Source organism: Clytia hemisphaerica, unplaced genomic scaffold (assembly GCF_902728285.1).
Source record: "Clytia hemisphaerica strain Z4C2 unplaced genomic scaffold, Clytia hemisphaerica genome assembly, whole genome shotgun sequence".
Classification (NCBI taxonomy): Eukaryota; Metazoa; Cnidaria; class Hydrozoa; order Leptothecata; family Clytiidae; genus Clytia; species Clytia hemisphaerica.
The window spans coordinates 122628-140469 of NW_027103394.1; the positions used below are offsets into that span (position 1 = coordinate 122628).

A 17842-nucleotide genomic window follows, 5' to 3' on the forward strand; every position below is an offset into this window, starting at 1 on the left:
CAGCTTATAATAGGTACAGAAGGTCTTTTGAAATAGCTCTATTATTATGAAGCTCTATTTCTTACTCCTCGTGCATTACAACGTGGTAATTTATATCTTTGTTCATCTTTGGGATCATACATGATAAATCTAAGTATCAATCAGATTCATGCTCTCTGGTCAGTAAAATGTGGTTCTATGCATTCATTTTTGGCATTTCTATTCTGGTCTGTAAAATATTTAGGTACCCCACAACCTAGCCCAATTGGCTACCCCAATTGGCTACCCTGCTTTTTAGACCAACCCCTTGTGAAGTGATAATATTTCAAATTAAAAGTACTTAAGAATGGGAAAGCCCTAAATCTTTTTTTATCAATTGATACTAACACAAATAATTTTCATGAAAATGACACAGAATAACATAGTATTGTAACAAAGAAAGTATGGGCAAGGCCAATCGATAATAATCAAAAGAAGGTATTGGCAAACTTACAAATTATACTTTTGGTAATGCCGACGATAGAAAAAATCAGTTTAACTGCCGTGCTTTTTCCCGATCCTGCACCACCAATTACCACGGGCACGAACGGACAGTTGTATTGAAGTTTTTACAAGATGCTCACATAATTGGTTATTCAAAACAATAGAGATGACGCGTTCTTTAGAAAAATATAATAAAAGTTTTTGTTTGAATAGTTAACGACCAATCCAATGACAAAAATTCTTGTAAATGTTCAACTTGAACGGAGGGTCCATTGAAGAATTGAATCTTTTGATATTGAGCGTATATGCCATCGCCCAAGCGTTGCGAAGAAAGGAGGAATATTTACTGAAAAATAGTCTCTTCTAACCCGTTCTAGCACCAGCTTTGCAGGATCAAAGTTGTCTCTGTTGAAGTCTCCTGTAAAAAATTATAATTTACATTTTATCTATATAATAATACCAGTTCGTGTTTGAAGCCTTTTTCGCGGCGATTTCATTTTCGCTAGCGATTTTAGATTTCCGTATATCTTTTTCCGGGAGATGTTTTAGATTCGTATCAATATTTTTAGCCTAAAACATGATGAAAGTAACATTCAAATGTCTACATACGATGGTTAACCATGATGACTAGAAAACTTTAATTTTGAAGCTCCCCGTAAATAATTTATTTGCGGTAAAAAATAGCAGTGCAAGGTCATTTTCAAAACACTTAAAACTGATTCCAAATACAAAATAGTATCATTTCCATTTAGTTTGACAACAACTAAAATTGATTCTAAACAGCATCAGAGCTTTCACATTGCTTATTTTTTCTTCTTGTTGTGCAATTACCCCTGGAGAAATTGATTTTACTTACGAATTGATAGTATCTGTTTCGTGTAGAATTTGGTAGTGGTAAAGCCAAGACCTACATCTTCTGGATTAACTCTCGTTACACCTTCATCATCAACTCTGAATGTTGCAAGGGTGAAGTCAGAATGTGGGAAGACCCAAATACTGGAGCGACCATTCCAGGCGTTTGGTAGTGTTAACAGAGAGTCAATGTTTAAAATCCTCCTAGCCTACGGCATTCCAGATAAGCTTGTTAATGCAATCCAGATTATGTATACCAACAACAGAGCCAATGTAATGACATCTGAAGGAGAAACCGAATTCTTTGATGTTGTAACTGGTGTGCTTCAAGGTGATCCATTAGCACCTTACCTCTTTATTATTGTGCTCGATTATGCTCTGAGGACAGCCATTACTTCTGAAGATGGATTCACTATTGAAAGACGCAGAAGTAGACGACATCATACCGAGAAATTAGCAGATCTTGACTTTGCAGACGATATATCTCTTCTAAATGAGACAGTAGTCGAAGCTGAAAACCTCCTACACAAGCTAGAGATATCAACTCAATCTATCGGTCTCTTTCTCAACGCTAAAACAAACGATGGCATCCAATCTGTTAATGGTATCGCCCTGGAAAAAGTTGACGATATCAATGACATAGAGATAAGACTTGCCCAAGCTTGGTCGGCACTTAATTCACACGAAAATTTGGAAATCAGAAGCCTCACTCAGTATAAAAGTCTTCAAGTCCACTGTCGAGTCTATCCTCCTATACTCCTGTGAATCATGGTCACTGACGTCTACTCTGACAAAGAAACTTGACGGAGCGTATACGAGAATGTTGAGAAAAGTAAAAAAAATCCAGCCTAATGTCCACATTACTAACAAAGTGTTGTACGGCAAGCTGCACAGATTGAGCAGTCTTATCCAGGAAAGAAGATTGCAGTTAGCAGGTCACGTCATCAAAAGAAATGAGTCGGCATCTAAACTTCTCCTTTGGCAGCCAACATTCTTAACAAAGAAGAGAGGTCGTCCACACAAGACACTACTCAAAGTCTTAGACCAAGACACTGGACTTGACAAAGGCGAGATGGTTCGTTTGGCGCACAACAGGGTCAGATGAAAATACATGGTCATGTCATCACTTTCAAGTGGATGATTTATGTATGTATGTATCTTCGTTTCGCCTTGAGTAATTTTCGCATTGCAGGCGCAGCTTTCTCTGCAACTTCCTCTCCTCTTTTGAAGAGTTCATTTTTACGAATTTCCAACCAACGTTTTATAAAGGTGTGAATTCTTAAGTTTGCCCATTTCTGGAAAATTGCTGCAAGCACTTTCTCTGACAAATCTTAATTCCTAAGTCCAATGGATAAAGCATTCCACTTTTCTCTTAGCATGACATTAGTACTGAATCTTTCGATTACCACTCTTTATATATCATCACCACAGTAATGAATCAAAGTTTTTTTCTTCAAGACAATTCGTGCTAGATTTTCCATTAGCTTTACGAAGGCATAAAAATCATCTGTGATTTTCATTAGCCCGCCTCGATTTATTTGATCTACCCAGTGGCACGTAAAGTCATTTAACGAAATTTTGTCACCAAGATCCTCATCCTTCTTTGAAGCAAGTTGCTCAAGGAGGGCAGTGACTGCTCTTGCTTGGGACGTTGTCTTTCCTTTCAACTTTCTTTTTAGAGAAAAAATAAGAAATCCTGCCACATATCTGAGGGTAGATTCTTCATCTCTAGCCATTACAATTTATCTTATATGCACAACTTCATCATTAGGCTTTATACAGAATGCTAAGGTCCTTAGTAAGAAGTGCTTCAGAAAATACTGATATGTGTGACACATTGTTAATGGTTGGATATATCAATTATTTTTTTTCGGTCAAAAAGAATAAATTATAATCATTAAATAGCTAGTTATGTTTAGGGGATTGACAAAGTTCATGTAACGATTTTGTTTGTTCGTTATATTCGTTCAAGCTAAAAACACGAGAAACAATTATACAAAGTAACTTGACATATTTACATACATAGGCCTATGTTAGTAGTCGGGTTAGTCAGTCAAAAAATATACAAGTCAAAATTGTACAAGCTATAGTCAAAGTCTGAGCCAAAATCTAAGTCAAAATAGGATAAAAATGGCACAAAATAGCATGGAAAATATGTACAAGACAGAAATATACTTACAAAATATTGTCGGCAAACTATCCCAAAAACAAATAAAAGACTTGACTTGATAACTAGTCAGACGCTATCAAAGTTGCAGTTTTGTCAAAGTCAGACATGACATTTTCTTACTAAAAGGTCGTCTTTTCTCTCACAGCTTTCTTGTGTCTTGTCAAAGAGAAAATTGTGTCAAAAAAAGGCGTTCAAAGTTTTCTATATAAAAAGGCAATAAAAAACACTAATTACTCCGGCAGGAGAGCCATCATACCAAATCACTCCGATGGAGAGCAAATTCAATGACGTTATGCACTTGGGAGTTTTAACCAAAACACTCCACCCAACAGAGATTGCGTCTCTCCAAACAACCAGTGCATCCAACAAGCATTTGCCATTTGACCAACAAATTATACAAACGCAGACTGCGTTTCATGTAAAAGTTCTTTGAGTTACCAATGCGATTAACTCATATCAAAGTTCATTTAGTAGAATCTAACACAACAATACCATAATTACAACCAAGCTGGATTTCGAACCACGCTCGTTAAGACCATTTCATCGAAGACAACGATCACCGGACAGCTTCCAGTAATCCTAACCTCCCAACGGCTCGTTTAAAAGTGCTCCCGTCCTTCGTCCTGACGATTGCCACTCGCGTTCTGCCGTCCTCTGATGGAATTATGCTTTGGATTCGTGCCAACGGCCACTTGTGTCTGGCGATTGAGGTGTCCTTGATGACCACAAGGTCTCCTGGCTTCATGTTTCTCGTTTCGCTCGTCCATTTTGACCTTTCGTTAAGCGAGGGCAGGTATTCTTTCACCCATCTTGACCAAAACGTTGCGAGTGCCTTTTGGACTTGCTTCCATTTGCTCCTTAGTCCGGATGCCTCGCTCATGATTGGATAATTTGGTGCAGATCGACCAAGAAGAAAGTGATTTGGAGTCAGGGCTTCATAATCGTTTATGTCGTCACTAACAGGTGTAATTGGTCGGGAATTGAGGGTTGACTCTACCTCAAGTAATAAGGTGTGTAAAGCCTCCTCATTAAACATTCTGTCACCCACCGTTGCCCTCAGTGCTCTTTTTGTCAGCTTGACCATGGACTCCATGGCACCACCCATCCATGGCGCGACGGGTGGGTTGAACTTCCATTCGATGTTGTTTGCTGAAAGTTCATTAGTAATCCTTTTCTGGTCTAATTTCTCGAGTGCCTCCCTTAATTCTCTCTCTGCCCCCACAAAAGTAGTCCCGTTGTCACTTCGGATAACCCTGGGGTTACCCCTTCTTGCCCTGAATCTTCTAAGTGCTAGGATAAAATTAGCATTGGACCAAAGTAGTCCACTCCGACATTTTGGAATGCGTGACATCTGGAATCAACTCTTTCAAGTGGTAAGTCAGCCATCAGTGGATGTTTCGTCTTGACGCTCTCCTTTTTGCAGAAGAAGCATTTCGTTAATATCTTTCTCACCTTTGATTTTGCGGCTGTGATCCAAAATTTCTCCCTCAGGATGGACAATGTTGCGTTTCTTCCGATGTGATGATGTTTCTCATGTGTATGTCGGATGATGAGTGTGCTGATCGGATGTTCTTTGGATAAGATGATTTGATGCTTCGCTTGGGTAGGTAACAGTGCTTTTGAAAGTCTGCCTCCTACACACAGAAGTCCTTCCATCTTTGTTGGCTGAAGATTCGTCAGTCTTTGTGCGGACAAACTTGCTCTGGATTCTTCTTGAGAAATTCTGCATAGTTCTCCGCTGGCTCTTTGAAGATCATTGGCGGTCAGAATTGACATATCTGTCTCCGAGCTACCGTGTCGTTTGAATTCTACCCATCTCCTTTTCAGTTTCATGATCCATGCGTGAGCTCGTTTGATTTTGTCCCATTCTGAAAACTTCTCCCATCTGATGACATCCGTCATTTGATCCTCTAATCTCTGGATGCTAGCTGTCGATGCCTCTTTCCAGCGGCGGATTTGAAGTGAAGAAGTGAAGATATTTCTTCATTAAAAATTCTTCATGTAAAGTGTTGTTATACCTCATCAAGAAATCAAGAATTGTGTTGTTGGGTGTTAGATGATTTATATGATTTTTTATTATTCGCGACGTAATTTTTTCCTTTTCCTTTTCATCCCGCCGATCCACGCACACACATCGCCCCCTCTTTAAATTCTTTTAGCTTTATCGTCCGCCTTCTTCCACGCCCGCCCAGGCACCCCTATTTCCGCGTTTTCCCGGGACTTTAGCTGTCCGTACAGATTTTTTCCGCTTTACGCAAGTATTGTTTTGTTTACATGAACTGGCTACCGTAAAATTTGCCATTCATCAGTTTGTCAATTTTTTTTGACTCCTAAACTGAAGAACCAAGCAAAGCAACACAGGGAAAAAACTGGGGTCAAAGTTCAACATAGCACGAAATGAAGAAATGTTAAGGAAATGAAGATTAATCCCGAATTTACGTCAACGATTTTTTGGCAAAAAAAAACACAACACTACTGGACTGGCAGCACGAGACTTGGCTGCTTTATTTGAAAATGGCTGAAAATGGAAAAGGAGCTCATGTTGTTGTTGGATGTGGAGGGGAGGTGAATTGTATGTGATATCCATTTATGGTATGCTGATATGGACCAAAAAACCAGTCTCGACACATTAAATAAATGGAGGGAGGAAATTTTGGCAGCTTCTTCAAAAAATCTCCATCCAATAAAACTAAAAACTGACAGGGTTGCCACGACTTTGGTGCCTGAGAGTTTCGACAATTATGAAGCACTAAAGTAAGATTCTTTTTACATTAGTTTCTTGTCTGAAAAAAGTGTTTTAATAAACTTCTGAAAAAAAATAGTTGTGAATCTCAGCCAGCAGCCATGAGTTGAGAGCCCCTTCCTTGACTCCTCCCCTCTCTGCGACTCTGGATTTATACCGTGACATGATGAGAAAGCAAAGGGTAAACTTTCATACTCACAGACTCAAATTTGAAGAACTCGTTGGTCATCAAGTTATGGTTGAAAAGTCTTCTTGATTGTTTCTTTGTTTTTGATTTTATAAATTGATGACCATCAGTGAGTTTTTAAAGAGGTGATGAAAGTTACCCTCATAACCACCCTGGACACCACCGCCGTACGTACATTGTACCTACGGTGTTGTACAGTGGAATTTTGAGGTTAAGATCTAAAACACCGTATATTTTCCCACCGTACGATCCTGACGGCGCACAGCACCGGACTTGTACGGTGTCTTTATTGCAATGTCCAGTGATGGTGGTCCATCTGGGGCGCCCAAGACGCAAAACTTTAAACAGCCATAAAAACTGAACCAGTGGTCCAATTAACCTCAAATTTTCAACATTAATTCAGTACCTGGCACAGGTCAAGAGGACATAAAAAGATTTTCCTTAAAAGCCAGTTATCACGTGGTCAAATTTTCAGGGTAGGCCGATTGCCGACTTTAGGTGTACCAGTCAAATTTCCGCCATTTCGAAAGAAATTCATAAGTTATGAATTTTTTTTTGACTTAATCATTATCTAACTAAGCGAATAGTATAATTGTGCCAACGTTCGAGGGGGGCGTGCCCCCCAGGGCACTACCAGACCTGAAATACCCCGGGGCAGATAGGGTTAAGGGAAAAAATTTTGACGAGAACTAATTTTGGCGAATTTTGCCAAAATTTGCCAAAATTAGTTCTCACCAAAATTTGCCAAAATTAGTTCTCACCAAAATTTGCCAAAATAAGTTCTCGCCAAAATTAAAAAATTATTAACGTATTGAACAAGGCGTTATGTTGGATTCTTTTTCCGTGTATAACCTTTTTCAGTTAGTCTACTTTCCAAATTTGAGGTTATTGTGATAATTCGTTTAGGATTTATCGCTGGAGCTTTTTTCTGAAATCCGCACCAAATATTTTGCAGACCAAATCTTTTTACAATGTTTATTTTCTTAATTTTAGATGTACTGCAGATGGTAATTGCTTGTTCAATTCCTGTTCAATCGTCTTGACTGGTGGTTCCGAAAAACTTAATCAAATTCTCCGTGCAGCAGTGTCACTGGAATTGTCATGTAATATTGAGTTCTATGAGAATCACCAATTTCTGAAAAAGAAAATTGAGGAGAACAGTGAGCATAATGAAGCATTCATAACTGGGATGGCTTTCACCAATGAAGCAGCTGACAGTAAAAATCCTGTAAAGACTGAAGCCAAACGTATAAGTGAAAATCGAAAATGGGGTTCTTTGATGGCAATGTTTGCTTTATCTTCTGTTGTGAACAGAAAAATAGTTTCGGTGTATCCTGAGACGTCAGATTTAAATTTCAAAATTTTCAATGGAACAATTGAACCAAGACAAGACAATGAATCATTTGAATCTGAAAGTAACAATAATAATGATATCATAATTATGTGGTCACGGATTGGAAATAATGTATCACTTAGTGAGGGAAGATACCAAGCAAACCATTTTGTACCTTTGCTTCAAAAAGATCAGGTTGATGTCTCATTCCAAACCAAAGATCGAAAGGCTGGTGCCAAGAAGAAGATCAAAACAACCAAACGAAAGTCTCTTGAAACTATAGTGATTGATAATGAAACACCACCTGCAAGCAAAACCATTAAATTGGACCCAAACCAAAATACTCGTAAGTTAAGAATTCTCAAAAAGAATTTTTATCTCTTACTGATTGTTTTTGTGATCTGTTCTCTTTGACATAAGAAAATAGTCATTGGTTTTGATTTCTTATGCGTTTTGTTTTTGGCTTTTAAAAAAAGTTTGCTAAAAGTTGTTATAGTTTTGATAACCCATTTAATTAGGAAGTGTACTTTAGGGTTGACAAAGAGTCTCTGTGCTTCTCTTATTATTATATCAATTTTTTTATCAGGAGTTGGGACAAAAACCATCAAAACCAAGTCGAAACCACTGTCTGATTATTTTCCAAAATTTGGGCATAAACCATCCTTGATCAAAAACAAAGAAAATCTTTCACCACAACCAAAAAATCCTCAGCCAGAAACTCTTCAACCAGGTGCTATGCAACCACAAATTCCACAACCACCACTTACTCAAGCAAAAAATCCTCTACCAGATCAAAACCATCCTCCTGATGATAACATTTCAATTAAACAACCTCAAGATATTGATATTGCAGATGTTTTCAAGATAAGAAACACTTTATCTCCTCGTGAAAAGATTGAGCTCAAATATAAAATTATTCAGCCATCTCAGACGTTTCACTTCCCGAAATCAGGGCAACTTAGTTGCAAATTTACATGGCTGAAGAACTATGAACATCTTGTGTATTCACCAGCAAAAGATGCATTGTATTGCTTTGCTTGTGTAGTTATGGGAGTTACTACCCGTAGCAACCTCACCAAAGAAAATGGTATGCGTTGTTGGAAAATGGCAACGACAAAGATCAAACAACATTTCCAAAATCAGCATGGGGCATTGGAAGATTTTAAGAATCTGACAGTTGCAATAAGAGATCCGAGTAAATCAATAGATGTAACTGCAAATAGACTTGTCTCAACGATAGTACAGAGGAACAGGGACATGATTCGACCAATAATTGCAACACTGATTTGTCTTGGAAAGTGTAATCTTGCAATCAGAGGCCACCGAGATGATTCTAAATACTACCTTGGTGAAAACACTTGTAAGTTACCCTTCCTTCCCTCTTTGCCTAATTTTTACATATTTTGACGAAAACTTTTCTCTATGACTGAAATTACACCTTTTTCACTTTGTTATGATGCAGGACCCATTTTATGATGTTTTTCCCATAAGTAGTTGTCACCCCTTGCTTATTACCCCCTTTACAATTATCCATTATCCATTTTCTGTATTCAAAATATGATACTTTTACATTTCAGCCAATTCTTGTGGAAACTTCTTGAGTATTTTGAAATTGGTGCTTGACTTCGCTCCACCTGGTCTGAAAGAGCTTGTAATGAAGTGTCCCAAAAATGCAACGTACAAGTCCAAGACTATTCAAAACCAAATTATAGACGTGATTAAAGACTACATCCAAGGCAAGATTGTCAAGAAGATCAAAGTGAAACGAGTATTCAGTGTTTTGGCAGACGAGGCAACAGACGTCAGCAATAAAGAACAGATGGCACTTGTTCTGCGGTATCTGAATCAGAATAACATTATAAAGGAAGAATTTGTGAATTTTATTCATTGTAAAACTGGTACAAGTGGCATGGCACTTTCACAAAATATTCTGGATGAAGTTAAAGCTTTAGGTTAGTATATTTTGTATGAGTACATCTTGGGGTGCACTAACGTAAAAAAATTAAATTTCAAGCTCGCACTATTTTTATTCAAAACTATTTGCAAAGGAAATATGCATTAGGAAAGATTCTTTAGGGGACAAATAAGTACCATTAGGGTCATTCATTGTACTTACCCTTCATTGTTTTGTTTTATCTCAGGACTCGACTTTGAAGACGTCAGAGGACAAGGTTATGATGGTGCTGGTGCTATGGCTGGGAATGAAAAAGGTTGTGCAGCTAGGATATTAAAAATACATCGTTTGGCAGTCTATATCCATTGTTTTGCGCATCGATTGAATCTAAGCATCATGAAAGTTTCTAACATCACACTAGTTAGAGACGTCTTCGATCATACCCGAGTGATAGCTGACTTTTTTACTAATTCTCCCAAACGTGCAGAATACCTTGAACACATCTTCTCTGAACTGGACGGAGTTCTCAGAAAACTTATCAATATTTGCCGTACCAGGTATGTATATTGTTTGCATGGTGTATTATTTTTTACTCAATGGCAATGATTTAAGAAGCCTATCAACCTTTCTTTTTTTATACGGCAACCTTTGTGGTCTTTCGAAAAATATGTTTGCATCAATATTTGATAGTTGACAGAATAAATGAATAGTCTCAAATTGCATGCAACTTTAAAAATCTATCATGTTTATTCTATTTAAGATGGGTAGCACGGATTCTTGGTATCAACCGCATCGTTGAAAGTTATCTTAAAGTGCACAAAACTTTTTCTGATGTTGCAAAATCGGGTGCTACGTTTCAAGGTGTAAAATGGGACGCAAAAACACAAACTAAAGCAAACGGTTGCCGGGCGAAGATGGAGACTTTTGCTTGGCTTGTTGCCCTTGTCATTACGAAAAACATATTCTTCTACATCGATTCAATCACGACTGGTTTGCAAGGTAACTACTAGTATGTTTATGTAAAAACGATTATTTGCTAAAAGTATGGGGCACGTCGTTAAACTTTGGTTATTGTATGGTAATAGCAAAGTTCGGAGGGGGTTGCTACCCTCTCCCTTTCTTCGCAGTTTTTCGCTCCCTCTAGCGAAAATTTTCAACCCCCTACCTCTTTGGTAATTTTGGGAAGTTGCTACCCTTATAGGGGTTCTAGGGGGTGAGAACTTATGCTATAGTAGTAATCAAATTCCATTCATTTCCAAGTTCTCGAAATAACTACTAGTTGCTAATTTTTTCATCCTTTCTTTTTTCTCTCCTAACAGCTACTTCGTTGTCCATCGTCGAGGCTTATTTAGAAATAACTAATGTCATCGAAACTTTAGAAGGAGTCAAACTTAATGTCAACAAATACCATAAAAAATGGTATACCGAAGCTGTCGAGCTGGCTGCAAAGATTGGAATCAATCCGAAGTGTCCTCGTGTTGTTTGTGGTGTTAGCATGAATCGAGATAGTACACCTTCCAACACCGAAGAAGAATACTTCAGGAGAACAATCACCATTAGATGCCTAAACGAGGTATTTCATTGATTTAGCTATCTGGTTTCAAAGAAAATGAAAATTGCCTGATTATAGAATGGTTGAATTCTCCTCTCTTAACAACAAATTTGTATTTTCCAAATTGAGCAATTATTCCCGTTTGTAGAGGTGAATATGATTATGTTAGGGGAGTATATGATTAATAATATCTATCACCTTTATTGTTTTCAGGTTATAAATGATTTACGAGAGAGGTTTGACGCAAACTCTATTGGTGTAATCGATGGCTTCTATTGCATTCCATCCGTAATGGCAGTCAAAACAGACTGGAAGCTTCATCTTAGAAAATTTATGATGAAGTACAAAAAGGATATGCCTGACTTAAGCACTGCGGAATCGGAAATCCATCGTTGGGAAACGACATGGTTGAAGGGAAGTCAGGATGATACTTTACCATCCACAATTGAAGGAACAATGAAAACAATGCTTACAACCATGTTTCCTAACATATACCAAACTCTTATCATATTGGCTGTTGTACCTGTCACCACGTGCTCGTGCGAAAGAAGTATATCCACGTTAAAACGAGTAAAAAATTACTTGAGGAATTCCTGTGGTCAGGTAAAGAAAATTCTAAGCTTTTTCAAATTATTTGAAATTTGATACATCAGAAAATCTGGAAAATTTGAAAATAAGAAAAATAAGAAAACCAAAAGTCGAAGTGTGTTGCATATATTAGTTCCATTTGATTAGTTCTGCCAGTGGTTGTATTTTTATCTTTATTTATCTTTCAGGACAGATTGGTTGGTTTGGTGTTATTGCATATGAATAAAGAAATGGATATCGACATCGATGAAATTATAAACAGACTTGCAATCAAATATCCTAAGCGGATGAAAATGTCGCATTTACTCGACGATGATTGATGCTATGCTTGCTACATATGAACAAAATAACGTTTTACTGAAAACTTTCTAGAGCTATAATGACTGAGGTCAAATATTATCGAAGCGTTTGACACCTTTTAACAGTCTATATTTTCAAATAAAAATTTAGACGATGATAATTCATAACTTTCCCTGATTATTTTGAATTAAAATGCAACTTTTGATAAATACTTGAAACGCACAAAAAATAAGGTATATTCTAAAATAGATATTTATTGAATAATATATTTACACACGTTTTAATAATGTACATAAGGAAGGAGTTGTTTCATTTTTAAACTTATTTAGGTTGAAAAACGAGAAATATCATGACGTTAGGCTATATGACGTAGTTTCTAAATTTCATCCAGTTTTAAGCCATTTCCGGGCGTTTTAAATGGTCAAAAAATTTCTTAGGGGGCTCCGCCCCCTAGAACCCCCGCTGGGGGGCTTAGAGCGCCACCCAGACCCCCAGCTCTTTTTTCGGCTCGCTTCGCTCGCTTTTTTCTTCACATGAAAAAAACCCTAGATCCGCCACTGCTTTCGTGATTTCTTCTGGTAGGGGGTCAACTTTTGCCTCCTCTTCGAATTTGATTAGATCAGGATGTCTCAAAAAATCAGGACCATTGACCCACTTGTCAATTGGTTTGTCTTCTGGTTTTTCTGTGATTGGTCTTGTCCCAAGATCGGCAGGATTCAACTTGCCAGGTACGAAATTCCAGTCTTGAACATTTGTCTTTTCTCGGATCTCGTTTGTCCTGTTCATCACGTAGGTTGAGAACCTCTTCTCTTCATTACGTATGTATGATAGTACCACCATTGAGTCTGACCACAAGAATGATTTGTCGATTGGAAGTCTCATCTCACTGTTGATATAGTGTTTTATCCTTGAGGCAAGGACTGCAGCTTGAAGTTCTAGTCTTGGGATGGTGTTTCCTTTGATTGGCGAGAGTCTCGATTTTCCAACGATGAGTGAACATGTAACATCTTCGTCCTTGACCGCTCTGAAGTAAGCACAAGAGCTGAATGCCTTCAATGATGCATCTGCAAAAAAATGAAGTTCTACACCATCCCTTTCAATTGGAAAACCAAACCATCTTGGTACCTTGACATTTCCAAATTCAGGCAATGTAGACAACCATTCTGTATAGGTATCTAGCAAGCTCTCTGGAATAGGGTCATCCCAACCAACTTTTTCCTTCCACATTGATTGGAGAGTGATCTTTGGTGCAATCAGCAATGGAGCCAAGAATCCTAAAGGGTCGTAAATTGAGCTAAGAAAACTCAAGAGCCCTCGTTTGTTTTTTTGATGCTCCTTCATCTTTATTTTGAAAAAGAATTCGTCCTTGTATGGATCCCACCATACCCCAAGAGTTCTTTCATGAGGTAAATGTTCCAATTCTCGACTGGTGATCTTTGGGGATACGTCCTCCGTAGGCATAGCTTGCAGCAATTTTGGTTCATTTGATAGCCATTTCGTCAACCTAAACTTCCTTCCTTTCACAACTTCTGCGACATTAAAACAAGTCTCTACTGCATCCTCGGTGTTGTCAAACGAGCTAAGGAAATCGTCCATGTAAAATTCCTCAGTCACTGCTTCTGTTACTCTATTTTTATTCTCCTCTGATAGATCTTTGAATGCTTGAACCTCTTTACCTTCCACACGGGTGATGCTGCTTCGTAACGCCCAATTGGCACAACATGGAGAGTCGATCTTACCAAAAAGATGAACCTGCATTTTATATTCCGTGATAGGGTCTGGAGGTTTATCCCTCCAGAGAAAGCGGAGTGCATCTTGATCCTCTTCTGGAACTAAGACTAACTAAACTAATACATTTTCTCAATATCACTGATGACTGCTACTTGACCTCTTCTGAACCTCGAAAGTACGGTGACAAGATTATTGAGCAGGTTCGGACCAGGTAGCAAACTTTTGTTCAGGGAAGTGCCTTTGAAATTTGAGGAAGCATTGAAGACGATTCTAATTTTTCCTGGTTTCCTTGGTTCCAGGACAAAGTGATGCGGGATGTAGTTAATTTTGTTCGAAACTGACTTCGCCTCTGTATCTGACAATTTCTTTACATGTCCCAAAGTGATGTACTCTTCAATCTTTGAGTGGTAGATTTCTTTGATCTCTGGAAATTTCTCAAGACGTTTCTCTGTTGATAGGAGCCTTTTCTCAGCTAGGAATCGATTGTTCTCGAGCTGAACTTTGTCCTTTCTCCACAACATTCCAACTTCACACCTTCCTTCGACGAAATTGGTACCGTTTTCGAGAAGTGTGAGAGCTCTTCTCTCATCCTTCGTCAAGAGAGCAGGTGATAACATTGATGTGGTTGATCTTGTTGCCAAAACCTTTCAACACTCGCCCTCCAGTTTCTCGAAAGATAGGAAGTTTGCGGTTACAGATTTTTCAGAAGATCCTCCTCCAAAGAGTGTCCAACCAAAGATAGTTTTTACCGCTATTGGATCATTTTTCGATTTTCCTTTGACAAAATCAAGGTGAAGCAAGGCCTCCGGAGTGTCTGCACCAATGAGAACTTCAACATCTCCCTTGAGAGGCTGGACAATCGATATGTCCTTCAGATGATCACAACGTTTCTTTAAGTTTGGTAAGTTGTAAGGTCGCATTCTTACATTCAGGTTGTCGACTACCCAGGCATCTTGAATTGGGATGGCTGAATTGAGATTTTGGGAAGCTGGTGAAATTGTGAAATTGACGGACTTTGATTTGAACGACTGCTTCTTTGTTAGGACGTTTGAAATCCTCATAGTTTGACTTTTTCCAGACAGATTCAGTTTTGAAGCGAGACTCGACTTTATCAAAGTTGTATCCGAACCAGTGTCGAGAAGAGCATTGACTTTGATTGTTATTTCGCCATTTGAAACAGCAATTGGAATGACTTGAAGATAAGTATGGACTTTTGATTTTCCATAGTTGGATTCAATAACTTCTGGTGTGTCATTTGAATCGACGAAGTTGGGGTCATGTAGTGAGGAATGATGGCGTTTCTTGCAATGTCGACAGGAAACTTTTGACTTGCATTCCCGGATAGAGTGTTTTGGTGATAGTAACAGCATCGCTTTTCGTTGGTTAGCTTCCTTCTATCAGGGATTGTTTTCTTTTGGAACTCGTCGCATTGCCATATCTTGTGTGGTTTTTGGCAAACCCAACAGCTCAATTTCTTGTCGTTGCCAGAATCAATGTAGTTGTTTTGGCTTTCCTTGTTGCCACCTTTCTTATCTCTCCTCTTGTTTTCATGAGTTGCAATTATATCTGCTATTGGATTGTAGAATTCCTTTAACGTGGCATCTAAGAATTTTTCAAGCTTAAACAGACTTAGATCAGTGTCATCGAAGTCCTTTGATTTCTTGTAAAAGTTCTTCCTCAGGTTGTCTGGCAACCTAATGACCGCCTTCGACAAGTTTTCCGTTGAGTGAATGGCGGAAATGTTGCCAATCCTTTTTAACCAAGTCAAAGTGGATTTTAATTGTTGGTGGAACCTTTTCAAAGCTGCTCTATCATTTGACACCAGTTGAGGTTTATCCAGCAGAAGTTTTAGTTTGGCATGGGTTACCACTGTAGCATTGCCAAAGTCTCTCTTTAATGACTTCAAAGCGGTGGCGTAGAATATTCCTGATGTCCCAATGCACTCAACACCTTTTCTTGCTTCTCCTGTGAGGACACTCAGCAGTCTTTCTATCCGATCATTGTCCGTGAATGACAACTTGAAGTGAACTCTTCGACTGAAGTTTTCGATGAATTCAGGCCATTTGGCACTATCTCCATTGAATTTAGTTAGCTCGATAATTGGTAACGTCTTACTTTCAAACTCATAGCGAAGTGCTGCGCTAGCAGTGACAGGGTTGGATAGACCAGCAAGACAAGTCTCTTCTCCCTCAACCAAATCATCAATGAAGTTATCAATAGATTGCAAGAACGTTTTTTGAGGTTTTGTAGCAGCAGTTGGATTTTGGGTGACATATGTACCAGAAGATTGACTCAAGCTATCTGAAAAGGCTACTTTTGATGGTATCTGCCTTAATCGGCGAAAGCTGCTGCGGGACTTCGCTGTCACAGAAGATACCGATGGTGGGGATGGGTTGGGAAATCTGAAATTCTGGATATTCTCTGATCTTGGACTGGAACTTCTTCCATTGAAGTAGCTTGGTGAATGATAACCAGATCCACCACTACCACAACTTCCAGCGTATTCACTTTGAGCACTGTTTCCACTGGATCCTTGACTGCTTGAATAAACACTTGATGCTCGTGTTCTGCCACGAATTTCCCTTTCAACTTCAGCTATCCGGTTCGACTCCCTTCTTTCGCTTTCTTCACACTCCTGGATCTTCTTTGGATCAGTTTCCATTGACATGTATTCTGTGTTTGTAGCTCTAAACTTGAGGTACGTTGTCAACATAGTCTCTTGTAACACAAACGCATTTTGAACATCTCCTTCGTTGAGACAAATGAGAATTTGGTTAATGACTCTTGTGAGGCTAGAAAGCTGGGCTCTTCTGGAATTTCGTAATGATACGAGTTTGTTTAGCTCATACATCTGTGGATCTTCAGCTGGTTGTTGACCTGCAATTCTATTTGATCTCCTCATTGTAACAGTCTTTGATGCAAACAGAATCAGTAGTCAGAGTAGATATGTTCAGGAATGAGCCGGAAACAGACGAACGGTTTTGGAACTGGACCAGAAACAGACGAACGGTTTTGGAACTGGACCAGAAACAGACGAACGGTTTTGGAACTGGACCGGAAACAGACAGAACGGTTTTGGAACTGGACCGGAAACAGGCGAACGGTTTTGGAACTGGACCGGAAACAGGCGAACGGTTTTGGAACTGGACCTGAAAAAGACGGAACGGTTTTGGAACTGGACCGGAAACAGGCGAACGGTTTTGGAACTGGACCGGAAACAGGCGAACGGTTTTGGAACTGGACCTGAAAAAGACGGAACGGTTTTGGAACTGGACCGGAAACAGACGGAACGGTTTTGGAACTGGACCGGAAACAGACGGAACGGTTTTGGAACTAGACCGGAAACAGGCGAAACGGTTTTGGAACTGGACCGGAAACAGACGGAACGGTTTTGGAACTGGACTGGAAACAGACAGAACGGTTTTGGAACTGGACCGGAAACAGGCGAAACGGTTTTGGAACTGGACCGGAAACAGACGGAACGGAACAGACAATGTCCGGAACAGACGATGATCAGAACAGACGATGACCGGAACAGACGATGACCGGAACAGACGATGACCGGAATAGACGATGACCGGAACAGACAATGACCAGAACAGACAATGCTCGGAACAGACGATGCCCGGAACAGATGATGCCCGGAACAGACGATGCCCGGAACAGGCGATGCCCGGAACAGAAGATGACCGGAACAGACGATGACCGGAACGGACGATGACCGGAACAGACAATGCTCGGAACAGACAATGCTCAGAACAGACGATGCCCGGAACAGACGATGCCCGGAATAGACAATGACCGGAACAGACGATGTCCGGATCTGATGAAGCCCGGAAATAACTCAGACTTCACCAACCAAATCTTGTTGTTGAGGGGCCCATAGGAACTTAAGAGAGGCAGAGAGAGAGGGAGACGAATGCTGTAAGGTATACCTGAACCACACTCCAGTCTAACAATCTCCACCGCTTATCTCCTCGGCGCATCAGAATATTTTCTTGAAATTTTGTTTAGGGGATTGACAAAGTTC

At 39.3% G+C, this 17842-nt stretch overlaps 4 protein-coding genes across 4 annotated transcripts; 1 reads left to right on the top strand and 3 right to left on the bottom strand.

The window, feature by feature from the left end:
• Positions 1-4040: 4040 nt before the first annotated feature.
• Positions 4041-4589, bottom strand: LOC136824941 (uncharacterized). The gene has a single exon (XM_067080926.1). The coding sequence runs from the start codon at positions 4587-4589 to the stop codon at positions 4041-4043; it is 549 nt and encodes a 182-aa protein (XP_066937027.1).
• Positions 4590-4774: 185 nt separating this feature from the next.
• On the bottom strand, positions 4775-5386 carry LOC136824942 (uncharacterized). Its single transcript, XM_067080928.1, has one exon. The coding sequence runs from the start codon at positions 5384-5386 to the stop codon at positions 4775-4777; it is 612 nt and encodes a 203-aa protein (XP_066937029.1).
• A 379-nt stretch (positions 5387-5765) lies between these two features.
• LOC136824882 (52 kDa repressor of the inhibitor of the protein kinase-like) lies at positions 5766-12191 on the top strand. Its single transcript, XM_067080861.1, has 9 exons — positions 5766-6238; positions 7408-8093; positions 8334-9107; positions 9325-9699; positions 9889-10198; positions 10402-10640; positions 10961-11214; positions 11407-11796; positions 11970-12191. The coding sequence occupies exons 1-9, from the start codon at positions 6087-6089 to the stop codon at positions 12099-12101; spliced, it is 3312 nt and encodes a 1103-aa protein (XP_066936962.1). The 5' UTR covers positions 5766-6086; the 3' UTR covers positions 12102-12191.
• Positions 12192-12552: 361 nt separating this feature from the next.
• LOC136824943 (uncharacterized) lies at positions 12553-13839 on the bottom strand. The gene has a single exon (XM_067080929.1). The coding sequence runs from the start codon at positions 13837-13839 to the stop codon at positions 12553-12555; it is 1287 nt and encodes a 428-aa protein (XP_066937030.1).
• Positions 13840-17842: the final 4003 nt, after the last annotated feature.